Source organism: Peromyscus californicus, unplaced genomic scaffold (assembly GCF_007827085.1).
Source record: "Peromyscus californicus insignis strain IS unplaced genomic scaffold, ASM782708v3 Scaffold_14__1_contigs__length_90479793_seg_2, whole genome shotgun sequence".
In the NCBI taxonomy this organism is placed as follows: domain Eukaryota; kingdom Metazoa; phylum Chordata; class Mammalia; order Rodentia; family Cricetidae; genus Peromyscus; species Peromyscus californicus.
In genome coordinates this window covers 72172584-72191317 of record NW_026294436.1, presented here as the reverse complement: position 1 = coordinate 72191317, position 18734 = coordinate 72172584, and the positions used below count along the sequence as shown (strand labels likewise).

At 43.7% G+C, this 18734-nt stretch overlaps 1 protein-coding gene across 6 annotated transcripts in view; it reads right to left on the bottom strand.

The window, feature by feature from the left end:
* The window catches only part of Gpatch2 (G-patch domain containing 2), a 306528-nt gene that overhangs the window by 113415 nt on the left and 174379 nt on the right, over positions 1–18734 (bottom strand). For 2 of the 6 annotated variants that reach the window (XR_008218055.1, XM_052737954.1), the window contains exon 10: positions 3093–3168. The exons of the other annotated variants lie outside the window; for them this stretch is intronic. Coding sequence is in view for 1 of the 2 variants with exons in the window: in XM_052737954.1 (XP_052593914.1) it covers positions 3093–3168 (76 nt within the window). In the remaining variant the exon portion in view is untranslated. The remainder of the gene's footprint in view (positions 1–3092; positions 3169–18734) is intronic. 6 annotated transcript variants of the gene reach the window in all.

Here is an 18734-nt window from a genome sequence, read left to right as displayed (position 1 = left end):
GGACTGGGTTTCAGAGTCCACCACATACCTGCCTACAGTTCAGACTGTAGCTAGAATATGATCTGAGCAGGTGTGCCAAGTTCAAACATGTTCAGGAAGTAGCTGCCACACTCCTGCCTCTGAGTCCTGACCTGAGTGTGACACCTGCCCTACTGTGCCCTGTACCAAGCTCTGCTATGGCCACCATCTTCCTTTCTGTGTACTGTAGCATTTCCCCACTGCTCTTCACTACTCTATTTCTTACGTTTTAGCTTTCCAAACTCAAACTTCTTTTCTCATGCTGACACTCCAAGGTTGATGTCATGAAAATATTATTTATTTTAAAATATTTGGTTATCTTTCATGACTAACAGAAATTCATAATACAAGCTCTAGGCAGAGAAGGAAGAAAAAAAAACAGCTTAGGTTTTAAAACATATCCACCAGGCATCACCCAGACAATGCAAAATGTTCCATTATCATGAGCTGTCTACCCTTACTATGTTCATCCTCCAGCCTTCTCAGAGTATGCATGTAGGAAACCTTAGGTTTGAGGTCCAAGCATCCTCTGACTAATGAACAGCAGCAAATGCTAACTCAATAGCTGGCTTTGCAGCATTCGACTCTAACAATGAGAAGGCATCATGCTTTCTTTCCCTCCCCTTTTCCTCATTACTGCTAGAACACTGCAAGTTCCTGGGATTATGCGTACTGGGGCAAGGTACATCTAAGGAAAAGGGAAATGCAAGAGACACAAGGCTGTCTGCTGTTATTATTTGGGGGTTCACATATTTATATGAGAGAGAGAAAGGAGGAGGGAGAGGGGAGGGAGCTTTCTTTCTTTTTCATCCATTTCAACACTTGTCACTAACTGGGTGGGAACAGGCTCCATCAAGGGACCAAAAAAAGATCCAGGAGAAAAAGGTATCCTGGCTTTCTGCTTCTTCTGATCCATTTGTAGCCTACAGCCCTTACTAACTGAGATCTCATTTCACACACACACACACACAGACACACAGACAGACACACACAGACAGACACACACACACACACACACACACACACACACACACACACACGCATCTTTGGTGCATATCTATTCAGCAGGCTTCAAAGAGAAGACTCTGAAATTTTAAGGCCATTTTTTTTCAGATAGTGTATGTTTTCATATTCCATGTATGCTTGGCTTTCTTCTTTCTTCAGTGCCTTTACTTAGGGAAAAAGTGTCCAGTTACTTTGCCGAGATACCTAACATGAGCATTAATTCACACACTTGGAAACACAGTAGGAATTTGTTCAGAAGTACAAATGATTATGAAACATTTTAGCCACATGGCCTTGTATCACAATAGGCAAATTTTCAACACTATGGAATCAATCCTGGGCTGGGGAATCCCAAAGCTGCCATTCTGAGTTAGGTGTCTGTCACCCAGAACATATTTCCATCTTTAAAAAAATAGTTATGCTTATTTATTTCAAAGTATGAGAATGATGGTGGTAAGGATTTCTTATGAATACATCATCAGAAATTTGAACATGAAAAGAGATTCATAAATCATAAATCCTGAGTTATTGTAACAATAGCTGGGATAACAGCAAAAAGGCATGGTCTGGGTTTGGGCCACGTTGGAAGTCTCCTTCATATGAGATGCATTCCCTGCTAGAAAGGGCCTTTGTTTATCAAAATGGCCATAACATCAGTTGAACTACTTAGCAGAGAGGAGAAAGCTAGATTTTTGATACAGGCCAGAATCAACAAGATTTAAGAGCAAAGGGGATTAAAAACTACAAAAATTAGTGTACAGTTATTCATTCAACGTCCATCTCAACCGAATCTTCTATAAAATGTTGCTCTGTGTTCTGTGTCACTTTGACAATAGTTAAGGAGAAATGACTTCATACTTAGTGATCTGAGAAACCTTACATATAAAATATAAGATATTGTTGATCCAGCTGGGATCTCCCACTCCCCCAAGCTCTCTTTCCCTCGACCCTTGCCTTTCACTACCCCCACTCATGTCCAGGATGTTCATGTAGATCTCATTCCATTTCTCTGTCATTGGGCGATCCCCGTGTCTTTCTTGGGGTCCTGTTTTCCAGGTAGCCTCTCTGGTGATGTGAGTAGCAGACAAGTCATCCTTGTTCCACATCTAGTATCCTGCTATGAGTGAGTACATACCATGTTTGTCTTTCTGAGTCTGGGTTACCTCACTCAGGATGATTTTTTCTAGATCCATCCATTTGTCTGCAAACCTCATGATGTCATTGTTTTTCTCTGCTGAGTAGTATTCCATTGTGTATATGTACCACATTTTGTTTATCCATTCTTCAGTTGAAGGGCATCTAGGTTGTTTCCAGAGTTGGCTGTTTGAAACCTGGGGCCTATGCAGGATTGCTTGGCTCGGCCTGGGAGGAGGGGACTGGACCTACCTGGACTGAGTCTACCAGGTTGATCTCAGTCTGTGGGGAAGGCTTTGCCCTGGAGGAGATGGGAATGGGGGGGGGGGGTAGGGGGAAGGTGAGGGGGACGGGAGGGGGGAGAACAAGGGAATCCGTGGCTGATATGTAGAACTGAATTGTATTGCAAAATAAAAAAAATAAATAAATAAAATAAAATATAAGATAAACTCCAGGTTCAGTGTCCAAAAATGTGCATCTTGCTGCAGGAAGCAAATGCTTGATCACAATCCAGTGAGAGGAAATTCATTTTACAGAGAAGCACCAAACAAAACTGTTTCCCATGGGAAAGGGAAGACTGAAGAAAGGATGAACTGGGTATGAGATCACACACTGCTGTCCCAGTACTTGAGAAACTCAGGCAGGATCAGGAGTTTGGAGCCAGCCTGGACTACACCGTTCCACACCAGCCAGGAATACATAGTAAGACCCTGTCTCAAGAAACAAAATTAAATAGGAATGAACAGAAAGCCATATGCCAGTCAGAGGAAGAGGCAAGGGAGAACACTCCAGAAAGGAGCCTCATGGCCTGCTTACACGTGCAATTTGTTCTGCTCTTGTTGGGATTGATGTGTAAAAATTGGAAAGAAGTGTGAGCAACTCCAAGTGTGTCGAGTTTCCCTTTAAGCACTTGATGAGTTCTAAGTAGGCATTACCTGGAGACTTCTGACAAGGTCCTTACGAGCTTCAGTGTTGAGAAGAGAGCTGCCAACCAACAGGCACGGAATAGAACTAGTGGAGAGGAAGAAGGCATGTATGGTACATAATCTTTCCACTGTAGACTCTGGAAATCTATCACCTGCTTATCCAGCATCTCTCTATCATCTCTCTATTATGTATCTATCAATTTTCTATCTATCATCTCTTTATCTATACTTCCAATATATCATCTATCATCAAGCTACCAAGTTGTCTATTATCATCTGTCCTATCTATCTATCTATCTATCTATCTATCTATCTATCTATCTATGTCTATCATCTATCTATATATCATCTGTCATATATATACCTACACATATATACATACATACATATATATACACATACATTATATATATATATATATATATATATATATATATATATATATATAAAATCTATTATCTCAAGTATATTGTAGGTTCTTTGCCAGCATAACTCACATGCTTTTCCTACCCACTCTTCATGGTATCCAGTGATTTCTATATACATGAATATCATACAATTTTTCATCTAAGTGTTTGCATTTGGTGAAGTTTGAGTCTGAGAGTCAGTCATTAAAAAGTCTTGACCTTGTTTTATTTACTGGGAAAATCCAGAAAATTCCAATGTCCAATACCTGAAATTCCTTCTCACAAAAGCAGGTCACCATGACAACTTTTGAAGGTGGGATGGAGTGTATTTAGATATTTTTACTTACTAGGCTCACAGATAATCTTAATTTTTTAAGTATGCCATTAGCAAGCTATAGAAATTAGTCACTTATATATGGGAGGGTCTGGGGGTCACAAACTGCCCTGTGATTATCTTAAAGTATTTCCACCTGGTAAATTCAGTCTCTGCTGTTGAGGGCTTCAAACTGTGAGCAGTGATGGAATCAGTGACCAAAGCATGGGAGCAAATATGCAATTTCAGTGTGATGCCCCCAAAGAAAACAGTTTACGTAAGACAAGAGAGACGTGGATCCAGCCAGAAACTTGCAGTAGGACTGTAGGACGATGATAAGACACATCAGCAGCTGACCACATGAAATCAGTTTGGATCAGAAAATTACAGACTGGTAACTGTGAGAAATGTTTTTGTTCTGTCAAAGGCAGTCAGCCTGACAAGAACCTGCACTTCCAGAACCTTCCTTTTCCCTTCTGTGCCAACTAGACAATTGCATCAGATTTTGAAGTTGAGTCCCCACCAATGTGATGAGACACAATCGCCACCTAGGACAGGGATAAACGACAGAGGGCATTTTGGTGAGTGTGCTTCTTAGACAACCGTTTTACAAAAAGAAATCACCTGCCTAATTACTTTCACTTTGTTTTTTTCCCAGAATCATCATAACAGGGACTTTGCTTACTAATTTCTATCAGTACACTATCTTAATATAGACAAAAATACAGTGTATAAAATTCTCAAAGAATTAATAGAGATGGTTTTAGAATCTTTTATTACATTTATTACATTTATTTATTTATTTATTAGAGCGCTCATGTGGAGGTTGTAGGGCTACTTCTACCATCGGGCCCCATACTTAGGTCATTAGGTTTGGAGGGCAGACATCGTTGCCTGCTGAGCTAAATGGTCCTAAAATACTTTTTTTTTTTGGTTTTTCGAGACAGGGTTTCTCTGTGTAGCTTTGCGCCTTTCCTGGAACTCACTTGGTAGCCCAGGCTGGCCTCGAACTCACAGAGATCCGCCTGGCTCTGCCTCCCGAGTGCTGGGATTAAAGGCGTGCGCCACCACCGCCCGGCTCTAAAATACTTTTTAAAAGTTAATGTAAAGCGAACATTTACTTTTCACAGACTCTCATCTATGTACTTTACAGAGACAGTGATTTATTCATTCTCCCCATCAGTCTTAGGAAGGGCTGAGCTCCTATCCAGACCCATCCTTCCAGGGATGTGTGCTATCACTCACTGACTCCAGGATCAGCTTTGCTGCGTGAAGTGGCTCCCTAAGGGCTGCCCTCCCCTACAGCACATCACTCCCTGAGAGAGAGAATAAAGAATACAAGGAATTGTCCCTGGTATGTGCAGGAGTCATGATAGGCATTTGTCGGCAAAGCCCACATCATGGGGACCTGAAGGGAGACGTCTGTATGAAGCGGAGCAGAGCCTTTTCCCACATTGCCTCCTCACAGCTTTATCAGACCCTGCTTTTCAGTCCCAGCACTCCCCATTTCTCACGCAAATATGTTTGAACTCATTTTAGCCCTCAGTTCCCTCCCCCTCTTCAACTCCGTATCCTTTGTCGACAAGGGCTCGGCTAAAGTTTTGAAAATGCTTTTCCAAGTAGCATCTTCTGCCTCGCCTCTCAGCCAGCTTGCTGCTCTTCTTGGCTGCTCACTGGGGGTTTTCATTTCTCTAGCTACACATTCATTTAAATGTTTCACAAACAGTAGAGGTGAGCCATCTAATAAATTTGTTCTAATTGTCTTTTATATTCCAGCTGTGAATGACTTAGGAAGTGTATTTAGGGCTGAGAAAGGCATTTTTCAAAAAAATATTTGGAGAAGCTGCATTAAAATTGAGTGGGAAGTTAAAGAGCTACCCTGTGTATGTACTAAAAATCACTCTGGGGCATGTTTTGGGAGCTGATTAATACATACAGCAAACTGGCTGCATGCATCAGGTTTTAATTCCAAGGCAAATGTTCATGAAGTACCAGAATATGCCCCGCCAGCCCTAATGCTACATTTTAGTGGGATGCTAGCCTCAGTGACACCTGAATTACATTAGATGCCTCAGCTGACTTTTGCAGAAGTTTGCCAGATATTGCGTTTGTGGATGACATATGTCAAATTCCATTGTCAAAAATCCATCTTTTTCATTTATAGTCACACAAACTGGCTGAAATTTAGATCGCTCAGCAGCTAAGAGTATTTACTGTTCTTGCAGAGGATTGGAGTTTGGTTCTCAGCACCTACATTGTGACTCACAACTGCCTGTACCATCAACCCTAGTAGATCTGATGCCCTCTTCTGGCCTCCACGTGCACAGAGTTATCACCCTGTTGGGATGAGCTTTTCAGCGATGTAGCTGCTACTCTGAGTCATCCCTGCTCCTGTACAAAACCCCTCCCCCATACCCCTGTTAGGAACCCCAGTAAAAACTCATTACTTTGCCAAATTGAACTTTGATGCAACCCTTACTTTGCTCTGTCCAGGATCCCTTTCTGGGGTGAGTACATGTGTGTTATGTCTCCCCAGGGAACATCGGCCACACTCAACAACAAATGAATATGAGGATCAGTGAATCAGTAAAGCCTTTTCCTCCTCCATCAGCAGACATTTAAGTTCTGTTCCTGGCACATAAGTACTGTGGCCAACTGAGAACAGGAAGAGAAATGAGATCTGACCATGTCCTTGGGGGTTTAAAATCCTACCACTAAGAAAAGAAAAATGGGATCTGATATTTTTACATTTTCTTTAATGAATGTGTCTTGGTTGTCAACTTGTTTGGATCTGGAATGAACTAAGAGAAGTGCCTATGGCTGGGTCTGTGGTGGGATTTCCAGGAAGAATTAACTGAAGAGGGGAAGACTCCCCTCCCTAGAAGAGGCAGCACCTGGAGGCTGTAGCCCAGATCAAAGAGTTCTGAGGGGAAAGCCTGGCTGCCTGCCTTCACTTCTTCAATCTTCTCTGTTGCTGCTGCTGGTGTTGCTCATTGCTGACATCAGAACCCAGATTCTTAGGTTTTTCGGTGTAGATTGAAAACTAATGGCTCTCCAGAAATCTGCCAGGCCTTCAGCATCAAATTGGGATGTTGAGATACCCAGCCCCATGGACGGAGCAGATATTGGAGTCTCAGTCTCTGCAGTGTGCAGATAGCCATTGATCAACTCACATCGTGTATAACCATTAAATGACTCTCCTTTGTGATATGCATTCTATTGTTCCTATCCATCTAGTGAACTCTGATATGGAGTGTAACAGGTAACTCACAGATGATGGCTGGAGGTTGTGAATAACTGCCCCCTTCACTCTGATCAGTCTGGGAAATGATGGCTGTAGAGATGTGGCCTTCTCTAGACAGCAAGTTCCATGTGGGTATCAGCAAGCAGCTGGCTTGTGACGAAGTGCTTGTAGCACAACACAAACCGCAGTTCTCTGTGTCTGCTCAGACTTGAATGTCACCCTCTTTCAGAGCCTAGAGATCTCATCCTGTCTTTTATTCTGTGTTTACCATCACCTCCCACTGATAGGTGATTCTGGAAGTTTCATTTCCAGCACAGACATCTCCCTCAATCTCCACATCCAGATGTTGCCCTTGGAGACCCCACCGATATCTCTAATTTGATATTCCTGAGGCAAGTTCAGTTTAAGGCACTGAATTTACTCAACATCTTCTCCTCTCAGGATGTGGGTATGAGGGGTGACTGCTAAGATGCATAGGGTCTCCTTAAGAGGTAAAGAAAATGTTTGGGATGCATGGCTTTGTACCAATGGTTTGCAAAATGAAAATGACAGCCCAACTTTTTGAATATTCTAAAAGCTCCCAAATGGCACAACTTAGAAGAACAGATGTGAGTGTATTTGTGTGTGTGTGTTGGGGGTGGTGGTGAACTATATCTTATTTGAATAAAGAAACAAACAAGTCCATCATCAGTCCCCATTCTTACATCAATGTCTCCTCTTAAGAGGAGAGGTGGCACCACTCAGAACCCACCCCTGAAGGACTCTTTGGGCTGTGGTGATATATTGTGTACCCTAATAAAATTTGCCTGAAGATCAGAGAACAGAACAAGCCACTAGATTAAACATAGAGGCCAGGCAGTGGTGGCACACACCTTTAATCCTAGCACTTGGGAGGCAGAGATCCATCTGGATCTCTGTGAGTTTAAAGCCACCCTGGACTACATGAGATTGACTCAGTCTAGGTGAGACACAAAGCCAGGCTTGGTGGCACACACCATTAATCCCAGTATTTGGAAGTCACATGCCTTTAATCCCTGTAGATGTAACCAACCGTCTTACTAAATAAGAAACACAGAACCAATGCAAAGAAGAAAGCCAAGAGATCAGAGCTAAGAGCCTTACCCGACTGCTGCAGCTAGCCTCTTCAGCCAAGAGACCTCTCCAAAAGAGACCCACTTCCTGTCTGTTTGTCTTTATATAGACTTTCTGTTCTGCCTTCTCATTGGTTGTAAAACCAACCACACGACTGCCTCGTCACTGTCTGTTGGCTGTATCCATGAACACACAAAGATCTACCTAGCTCTGCCTACCAAGTGCTGGGATTAAAGACGTGCACCACCAATGCCCAGCTTTTGCTATGACTCTAATAGCTCTGACCCCCGGGCAACTTTATTTATTAACATACAATTAAAATCACATTTCAGTACAAATAAAATACCACCATAAATCCCAGCATTAGGAAGGTTGAAACAGGAAGTGATATGATGGGCGGAGAAAGGTGTATAAGGCATGAGGAGACAGGAACTGGAGGCTTTCGGCTAGAGGCTTTTTCAGGCTGAGGAGTTGGTGAGGTAAGAGGTGGTGGCTGTGGCTTGTTGCTTTGTCTCTCTGATCTTTCAGCATTTACCCCAATATCAGGCTCTGGGTTTTTTACTAAAAGACCATTTTAGCAATTTGTGTTACATTGGGCAGGCTCTAAATCTAGTGTTTTCTTATACTCCTAGGGAACCCAATTCTTCAGCTGATAAGTGGCAAGTGTAGCAACAGTAACCGCTGACAATGCGACACGAATTGTGAAAGTGGCTGTCGGCTGTGCCTCCTTGAGTAGGTGAACCTTAACATTAACATGCTCCTTTTCCTTCCCACCCTGTCTATGCCATCAGGTTGCCCACTCTTCAGACACTGTTCCTGCAGAATTTGTCTCTTCCTCAGAACCATGGCTCCTGAGGTCTAACCTTGGGAGCTCACCAGATCCTCAATGGGTGTTCAGGATCATCTCAACGTGCTTTCCTCTGTCTCTATAATTTTACAATATGAAGATAGTTTTATTAAAAACCAAAATTTTCCATTGACCTCCTTTCCTTTGAGCCCTAAACTCCTCTACTCCTCCTCCATTCCTCCCCCACTCCACCACTCCTCCTCCTCCCCTACTCTTCTGCTTCTCCTCCCTTCTTCTCCTCTCCACCACTCCTCCTCCTCCCCCACTGCTCTGCTCCTCCTCCACTCCTCTCCTCCCCCACTCCTCTGCTCCTCCTCCACTCCTCCTCCTCCCCCACTGCTCTGCTCCTCCTCCACTCCTCCTCCTCCCCCACTCCTCTGCTCCTCCTCCACTGCTCCTCCTCCACTGCTCCTCCTCCCCCACTGCTCTGCTCCTCCTCCACTCCTCCTCCTCCTCCACTCCTCCTCCTCCCCCACTCCTCTGCTCCTCCTCCACTCCTCCTCCCCCACTCTTCCACTCCTCCTCCTCCACTCCTCCGCTCTACCTCCTCCCCCCTGCTCTGCTCCTCCTTCATTCCTCCTCCTCCTCCTCCCCTCCTTTGATACTCTTCTAATCCTGTCTTAATTGCTGCTCAAGTGACCTACAATTCCAACTGGATCATGTTTGTTTCTTGGTTGAAACTTTCAGTGTCAGCATCATCTATGGATTTGAGCAAGAGTTAAATCTTTTATGGAAGAGTGTCCACATGACCTCTGCCCTGATCTTGATGGCACCTATACTCCATCCTGCCCACTGTCACATCCTCTTACTCTATGCAACACAGACACTGCTTTGATGGTAATTTACAAGGTATCTTTCTAACAATTTATTTTGTAATCTGTCTTTAGGCCACACTTAAGCCCCTGGAGGCCTGGGACCAGGCTTAATGTCATATCAATAGGCTAGAAGTGTGCCCTATTAAAAAAAATTAAATCTCAAAATTCTTAGAGATGATACTTCAGTTCTAGAAGCTTAACCCTTTCAAGGCAGCCTTCAAGGATCTAATATGAAAATTGGTGTACAGATAATGCCTGAACCATGACCCCTAGTCAATTCACTTTCCTCTTTTCTTGCATCCTTGTCATCGTTTTATCAGCTTTTACTTAAAGAAGAGATATGCCATTGTGTTGTAGTGGGACAGTGGAACATCACCTCTGGCTTTCTCTCTCTTTAAACTTGCTGGCCAACAGGCGGTGAGCATGTTGCCTTTTAGCATGTTTTACTACTCCCTTATCATAGGCCCAGAGCAACAGGCCTAAGAGGCAATGACTGAAACCTTTAAAATGAAGAGCCTAAATAAAAATTCCCTTTTAAAGTGAGTTGGCTATTTCTGGTATTTTGTTAGAGTGACAAAAAGCTGACTAACACATGGAGAGAAAAAAAGGACATACAGTAGATGAGATTCTTCCCAAACCTAACTATATTGAAAGATTATGGAAAGGCAGCTGCTCTAAACTGATAATAATTTGGCAGCCACTTGAAAATCTGAGTTACTTGTGGCATCTCCAAGTTTAAATTATCTTCAGTCACTTAGGATTCACTACATTTGTTGTTTTTATTTGACTTCTCAAAATGAGTCATTAAGTGAAATTGCCTTTGGACAAACACAGAATTCAAACAAGGTTTAATAATCAGACAAAATCAAGACAAAAACAACACAGAGATAGAAAACTGTGCCTAATGACAGTTTCTGTCAGCGAAGATGGAGTTTAATACGGAGAATGTATCCCTGATATTCAGTTACTATGAAGTTGGTCGGAGAGAAGTGCAGTTTCTGTATACTGTAATGGTTTGAATGTATCCCACAGGCTAATGTTTGGATTACTTAATCCCCAGCTTGTGTCATTCTTTAAATGCTATTGAGCCTTTAGGAGATGGAACCAGACTAGAAGTGGGTAACTGTGGGTGACCCTTTGAAGTTATACTGATGCTTGAGCCTGAACTGTTCTTTCTGTTTCCTGGTCTGCCAAGATATGAACAGCAGCCTACACAACCCTGCTGCCTGGACAGGATTGTGCCTGCAACCATGATGTATTAGTGAGGTTCTGTCAGGCTCTGTACTAGAACGTACAGATGAATCTCTCTCTCTCTCTCTCTTTCTTTCTCTCTCTCTCTCTCTCTCTCTCTCTCTCTCTCTCTCTCTCTCTCTTTCTCTCTCTCTCTCTCTCTCTCTCTCTCTCACTATTGAGAAAGAGACAGAGACAGAGAGAGACAGAGACAGAGAGAGACAGAGAGAGTTTAGACTGACTGACAAGCTGTGGCCCAGCTAATCCAACAATGGCTGCCTATGAACTGAAGGTCCAAGAATCCAGTAATTGTTCAGTCCACGAGGCTGGATGTCTCAGCTTGTCTTCAGTATATGCCAGAACCCTGAAGAAGTAGGCGCTAATGCCAGAGAAGGAGTGGACTCACTAGCGAGAGGAAGCAGGCAAGGAGAGCAAAGCCCCCTCCTCCCGTGCCCTTTCTAGAGACTCCCAGCAGAAGGCCCATCCCAGACGAAAGGTGGATCTTCCCACCTCAAAGATCTGGATTAGAAGATCTGAGTCTTTTCACTTCAAATGATTTAATATAGAAATAATGCCTCACACGTGTGTCGTTTGGGTTTTAGTTAATTCCAGATGTAGCCAACTTGGCAACCAATAATAGCCATCACACATGCCTTCCCTGCCATGATGGGCTGAAATCTCCCTGAAGTCATGAGCCAAAACACACCTTCCCACTTCCCATTGCTTCGGTCAGGTATTGTGGTCACAGAGACATAGGAAGAACTAATACAGTCCCTCATGGAATCGGTTAGTTTTGCTGCTGTCATAAACATCATGACCAAAGGCAATCTAAGGAAGAGAGGGTTTGTTCTGTTCTAGGCATCATGGCAGGGAGGGATGCCAGCAAGAGTCAGGAGTGGGCAGCTGAGAGATCACATCTTTAATCACAAGCAGAAAGTAGTTTCCCTAAAACTGGACGTGACACAAGGCTTTAAACCTCAAAGTCCACCCCAGTGACATACTTCCTCCAGTACGATGCTAGGTCCCAAAAGTTCCATGACCTCCCCAAGCAGCACCATTGGCTGGGGACCAAGTGTTCAAATCCATGAGCCCATGGGGATCATTTCTCCTTCAAAACATCACTCTCATGTAATGTCCTCAGTAGACCTGATGTTTCTTAATGTATTTTGTCGAAGTCAAGATTCTGTGTGGGATGCAAAAACAAACAAACAAACAAACAAACAAACAAACAAACAAACACATTCCTTTGGAAGGTTGTGAATCCTTTACCAGTTTACTGACTGAGTAAAAGGTCCCCAGGTGAAAAAGAGCTGGCTGCGATCTCACTCCACATCTTTTATTTAAGTCCTTCTTGATGTCAACAGACCCTCAATAACTTATTCATTCACTCAAAAGATATTGACTTTGTGTACTCTCCTACTATGTGCCAAATAATACCTATGTATTAAAAATGAAAATGCCTGGGGCTGGGGGACTGGGGAAGTCGCTCAAGGGGAAGAGTGCTTCTCTGGGATCCACAAAGCCAGGGCTTGATCCCCAATGCCACATCAAACAAGTGTGGTGATGTACAACTGTGAATTCAGCACTCAGAGATAGGGGTAGAGGAAGCTCAGAGAAGAAGAGCTACAGAGGGAGCCTGAGGCCAGCCCGAACTACAGGAGACCCTACCTCCAAAAAACAGAAAAGAAGGAAAGAAAAATAAAGGGAAGGAAAGAAGAGAAAGGAGAGGAAAGTGTGAAGAAATGGACAGAGAAACCCCCCTGCTCTTAGATCCCAGCCTGGTGCCTGAGGCCTTCTGTGTCCTCCCAGAAGCTGGGGTCTGCTTGACTCCTGCCCCTCTGTGGCTGCACCATCACAGCTAGGCAAATAGATGCTCTTCTCAAGAATCCTGCCTGGTTCCACCTTATGCTGGAGAAAATGTAAGGCATTGGGACAAGTTTTTCAGAGTAGCAGATGGGCTTAGCCACTGCTTCTTCAACTCCTCTTTGCCTCCAGAAAGTGGATCCTTGTCTTCCTCCCCTTCCAGAACTGCCAGGCTTCAACCCTGTGCCCACTAGCTCCCAGCTCACCAAGGCATCACTCAGTCCCAGACCCAACTCAGCCCAGCCAGTGGTCTTGCCGTCAGCCTTCTTTACAGGTTCTTTGCCGCTACTCATTCACTCTCTGCCCATATTGTCCTGCTCCTGGCTTCAGCATAGCCAAGCCACCTTCCTGCTGAATAACATCTGACCTTGTATATCTGTCTCCTAGACCTTCCCAGGTAAGCTCTCCATCTCTCTAGGTGGAGGGTGTGCAAGCCAGATCGTTCTGCCGTTGCCAAGAATATAAAGAGTACCTCAGGCTGCTCTCAGAGGACATAGAGTCACGCATGTTGAGGGCCAAGCTAGGACTGTCGATAGGTGACTATTTCTTCACCTCAGCAGGGATGTGAGGTGTTCAGTGCTTCTTTCCTGGTCTTCTCTGACTGTCCCCAAGTGCCACAGCTCTTATGCTGGTACCTTGTTGCCCCATCAGAGTGACTTAGAGGGAAAAAAAATGCACAAGAGACAGAAAGAATATGCGACAAAGCAAAAGACCACTCGCTTCTCCACAGCGTCTTGACTCTCCCTGCCTGGGCTGCCAGGTGAAGGTTGTGATTAATGAAGAGACGTCAAAGCAAGAATTCTTCTAGCCACGATGAATGGCGATGGATTTCTGTGAGAATTATTCGAGGCGGAGTGGGAGGAAAGCCAGAGAAAGAAGACTGTCATGGCTGCAAGCCATGGCTGTGTCGCTACTGACTGTCACCCCATCCCACCTGCATCTCTCGGCACCCACCCTCCAGCCCTCCAGTGGAGCCGCAAGCCACCTCCCCTGTTATAAATAGCAGCACAGATGTTGACAGCAAAATGCTCCCTTAATTACCATACAAACTGCTCTACTTGAGTGAACCGCTTAAAGCAGCCTCCAAAGGAAGTTCACTCAAGCAATTCCGCAGATTACAGCTAATGAACAATATTTCCTCGCACCTATTTAGTGCTCATTAAAATGTAAAAGCCTTTCACTTCAAACAGACGCACAATAAATAATTCTGCTCTCCCTTTCTGTCTCAGAGCAGCTTGGGTAGGAACAGGAAAGAGAGGGCTCTGGGGGAGCAGGGCTGGGCTGGGAGTCGGGGAAGACAACCTGGCAGAGAAGGGAAATAGAGCAAGGAGGTTCCATAAATAGCTGGGGGCTCAGTAGTATCCCCCAAATCCACCTCTTGCCTGGCACAATGGGTTTGGAATTCAACAGAGAGAGTCTGTGCCCAGACACAGACAGCCCACCTCTAGGGCAGGCAGCCAGTCATGAGTGAGGTGGATCAACAGAGAAAAGCTACCTGAGCAACACCCCATCACCCGGAAGCAGATTGTGGTGGACTCAAGATGGATTGGGAGTAGGAAGCCTAATAAGATACTACATGTTCTTAGGGATGTCCCATGTTTATTTCTTTTCTTTCTTTCTTTCTTCTTTCTTTCTTTCTTTCTTTCTTTCTTTCTTTTCTTTCTTTCTTTCTTTCTTTCTTTCTTTCTTTCTTTCTTTCTTTCTTTCTTTCTTTCTTTCTTTACTTACTTACAGTTTTCTTTATCTTTATTTGTTTGTTTGTTTGTTTATAGGTTGGAAGTTAGAAGATGACTATCCAAAGACTATACTTTTAGTGATCATTTCTACACTTTGAGATGCATATCAGGTAAACCTTGAGTTGTTACTTGCTGCAGGAAGGGACATACGGAATCGATGAAATGTGTTCCTGTTCTTGCAAGACCCTGGATCTCCCCCAAGGCACTTTGATAACAGGAGGAGCACAGTAGGTGAGATGAGCTGGGGGGGAGGGGGGGGAGGGGGGTGGGGGAGGGGAGATGGGGGGGAGGGGGATAGGGGGGATAGGGAGGAGGGGGGATAGGGGGGATAGGCAGGGAGGGGGGATAGGGGGAGGGGGATGGGGGGGTATTTTTCACTTGGTGAATTCCTGATCAAAACTGATGGTGAGCTAACTTTCCTTTCAGAACAATGGGCTTTGGTGTGGCGGATAATCTTCAGATTCAACTGGATTGGATTTCCAATCAGTATGTAAACACACCTCTGGGAAAGTCTGTGAAGGTGTTACAAGAGAGGGAAGACCCTCTCTAACAGCAGATGACACCATTTCATAGGCTGTGGTCCTGCACTGAATGAAAGCAGAAAGCAAGCTGAGTGCCGGCATTTGTCACTCAGCTTCCGGACTGTGGGCATGATGTGACCGGCTGCCTCGTGCGCCTTCCACCATGACTTCCCAGCTTTGTTGGGAGCCAAACAAGCCCTTCCCTCCTCACACTGTGTTTGTCAGCTGTTTTGTGACAGTAAAGAGAAAAGTAACTACTATACTGGTGGAAATGGTGGCACCTTTTGGTGCTTTATCACTTTTATTTATTTATGAGTGAGGGGTGGGGTACATGTGTAGGCATGTGGGAGATCAGAGGGTAACTTTGCAGAGTCAGTGTTTTCTTTCCACCAGGGGGATCCCAGGGATTGAACTCAGGTCTTCAGCCTGGCAGCAAGTGTGTATACCCATGGAGCCACCTGGCTGGCTCCCTTTGGATATTTAAATTCAGCATCAGAACATGAAGGAATGATCATTTAAAGTACAGTATGTGATCAAAATGCCAGGTTTTGTGGTAGCTTGCCTGCACTGACTACATGAGGACCGAGGCCCCTGCCAGGGTTACAGAATTGAGGTAAAAGTGGTCCTCTAAGGAGCTGACAGACAGCTAAAAAAAAAAAATCACGCTGTACAATACAAGAAATGCTATTAGAAGTACTGTAGACTATAAGGGCAGTAGAAGCTGGGCCAGGTGTAGCTGGCATTTGTTACTGCTGTGGGATGTTCTGTATGTCAAATATGTTGCTCTGATTGGTTAGTAAATAAAACACTGATTGGCCAGTAGCCAAGCAGGAAGTATAGGCAGGACAAACAGAGAAGAGAATTCTGGGAAGTGGAAAGCTGAGTCAGAGACACTGCCACGTTACAGCCATATACCAGAGCTACTCAGAGACTTGTTGCTCCTTTGAAGTGTTTATCAGGGAGTGGCAGGCAGGTGTGCGGGCAAGGAAGACACAAGCATACACTGTTTCTCATGAACATGGCGCTGCTAAAGAAGAAATCATTCTGTACTTGGCTTTCAACTAAGGTCACCTACAAATGGTCCTCAACACCCATCTCATTTGCTTTTTTATGCCTGCCAATTTAGTGTTGTATTCAAAGTGATTAATTAGTTTGTGCTGGAGGTTTATTAGGTAATCTTTCTGTCAATCAAAAACCACCCGGGTTTCAGGGCAGAATAAAGGACACCCGGGAATTTTATAAGAATTTACCTCATTATTATATTGACAAAGAGCACAATGTTAAAACTTGAAAGTGTAGTTAATAAGGATATTGCTCAAGCTGATCAGAATTATTTGGCTCTCTTGAATATGGTTTATTTTCTATTAGGGTAAATTCATTTCTAAAATATAAAACAACCCTTCTAATTTCTTTTTCACACTATGAATTACATAGTGCTTTATTTTTCTTCTCATTCAAGACCCACAAAAACATGGGATGCATTGTGACAGAGTGGAACATTTGCATAAAGTTATGCAGTGCCGTAATGAAGGTGAATCAAGGATTTCCAACACTCAGTAAAAATCTAAAGTAGTCTACAGTGGAAAGTCTGAGGCTAGCCCATGCCACACCATAAGGCCTTGTGTCAAAAACCAATAAAGTAAAGAAAATGTATTTTTCTTTAGGTAAGAATACATTCACACTGTGCTATGGGAGGAACTGAACCACGACCACAGTGCATTTCCTATACGAGGACTTACTCCACACAAACTTCTTTCCTCACTTGTGTGAGTGTGTGTGTATACAGTGTGTGCTGGCTGTAATTTGTCACACTGCTATTGCTTCTTTGTGTTCCTTGGAAGTGCACATATTGAGTCAGGTATAATCCCAGTAACTCAGAAGACTGATGCAGGGGGATCACTACAGGTTCAAAGCTATCATGGGTTACAGAGTTGCAAGCCAGCCTGGCCTACAGAATGAGACTGTCTCAAACAAACAAAAACAAGCCAAGGAATCTTAGGAATATTCTGTGGTAAATACCATTACTTAATGTCTGTTGATACAAGAAAAATTATGTAAGAGTAACACGTGCTGTAGGCAGTGAACAAAAGAACATTATTCTTTGGTAATTTTTCACTTGCTCCATTTTTTCCTCATGTTACTACCCTACACATTCCCAAAATAGATTTCTTCCTCTCAATGTGATATTGATAGGGAAAAAGACATCTGCATAGGAGGACCTCAGTGATGCTAGGCACCATTGCTGCTACTGTTTTAATGTAAAAGGATTTAAAAATTAAATCATAAATTGTAGTGACATTTTGATTGCAGTTTTCACAGGAATATGAAAAGTTCTTAATTCTAAAATGCTACCATGATTTTCCAAGGTTACACTTGGTTTTTGTCTTGTCCTTTGAGTTGATTCAGGTTTCTTGTGGGCCTTATTGAGCAGCTTATCTCAAATGCTCCTCAGAATATCTCCTCAGAGAGGCTGAAGAAAACAACTTGGGAAAAGCATCTACAAATGTGAATGGAAAACACAAAGTTGTGTGAAAACATTTCAGAGAGCAGCCGTAGTGCTTGCCCTTTCTGGAGCCTGGGCTTGGATGAGTAAAGAAGAGGCAGTGAGCAGGGTTCAGGGAGAGGCTGTTGGAACAGATGCAAATTTTGTTCTACAACAGTCTAGGTAAAGGGTCAACAAATCATGAGTTACACCGTGCCAGAAACTCTGGATTATCCTCTACATTACCACTCAATTCCTCCCAAATGCATACAAGAAAGTATTCTTCATTGATTTACAAAGACCCATACAAATATAGATATGTCTTGATTGGGGAATTGTCAATTTAATCTCAGGCAGGCTTTGTGATCAACCTAGAATGGACCTGCAGAGAGAGGGGGTGTCAGAGTGGCATAGATGTGATGGTTCAGGGGGAAATTTGCCAGAGAGCATTCTGAAAGTCAACCTGCCTGAAAAATAAAAAAATAAGAGGGGGGCGGGGGTTACACTATATATTGTATTCAAAGTATGTTTCCTCTCAAATAACAACATTTTAATCGAATGTTTCTTTTATTCACCCTCTCTCTTTTTGCCTGTCTAGATTTTTAGAAGAGCTGTTTGGAGCTATTTAGAGTTATGGTTTTATGTATGTGACATGAAATGGTAATACAGGCTGTCTTGGCACCTTGAAGGAAGAGAAACAAAAATTGAGCAGGCTATCTTACTTGTCTCATTTGCCTGGCCCCATCATCACAGAGTAAATGAGTTGTTTAGTTGCAAGCTTTCAGAAGGATTGTAATAAGCGTGTTTGGTCCACAGGCAGCAGGGTGCAGGCTGCCCGCATCCCCCCCTGTGTTAGATGGATGATGCTGGTGGCGAGTGGACACACGCATCCTGCCTGAATATGAACAACAGATTTGTCAGTGTGTGACGGGCTGACAGCCCAGCTCCCAGCTGCTTGTCCACTGTTGTTATATCATCACCCTGTCTGAGTGTTCAGCAAAGAGGCAGCCTGCTTCCTCCATTCATGGGAGGCAGGTTGCAGTTAAAAAAAAAAAAAAAAGGAAGAAAAACCTAGTTCTGGCTTCAGGCTACAGTGCCAGA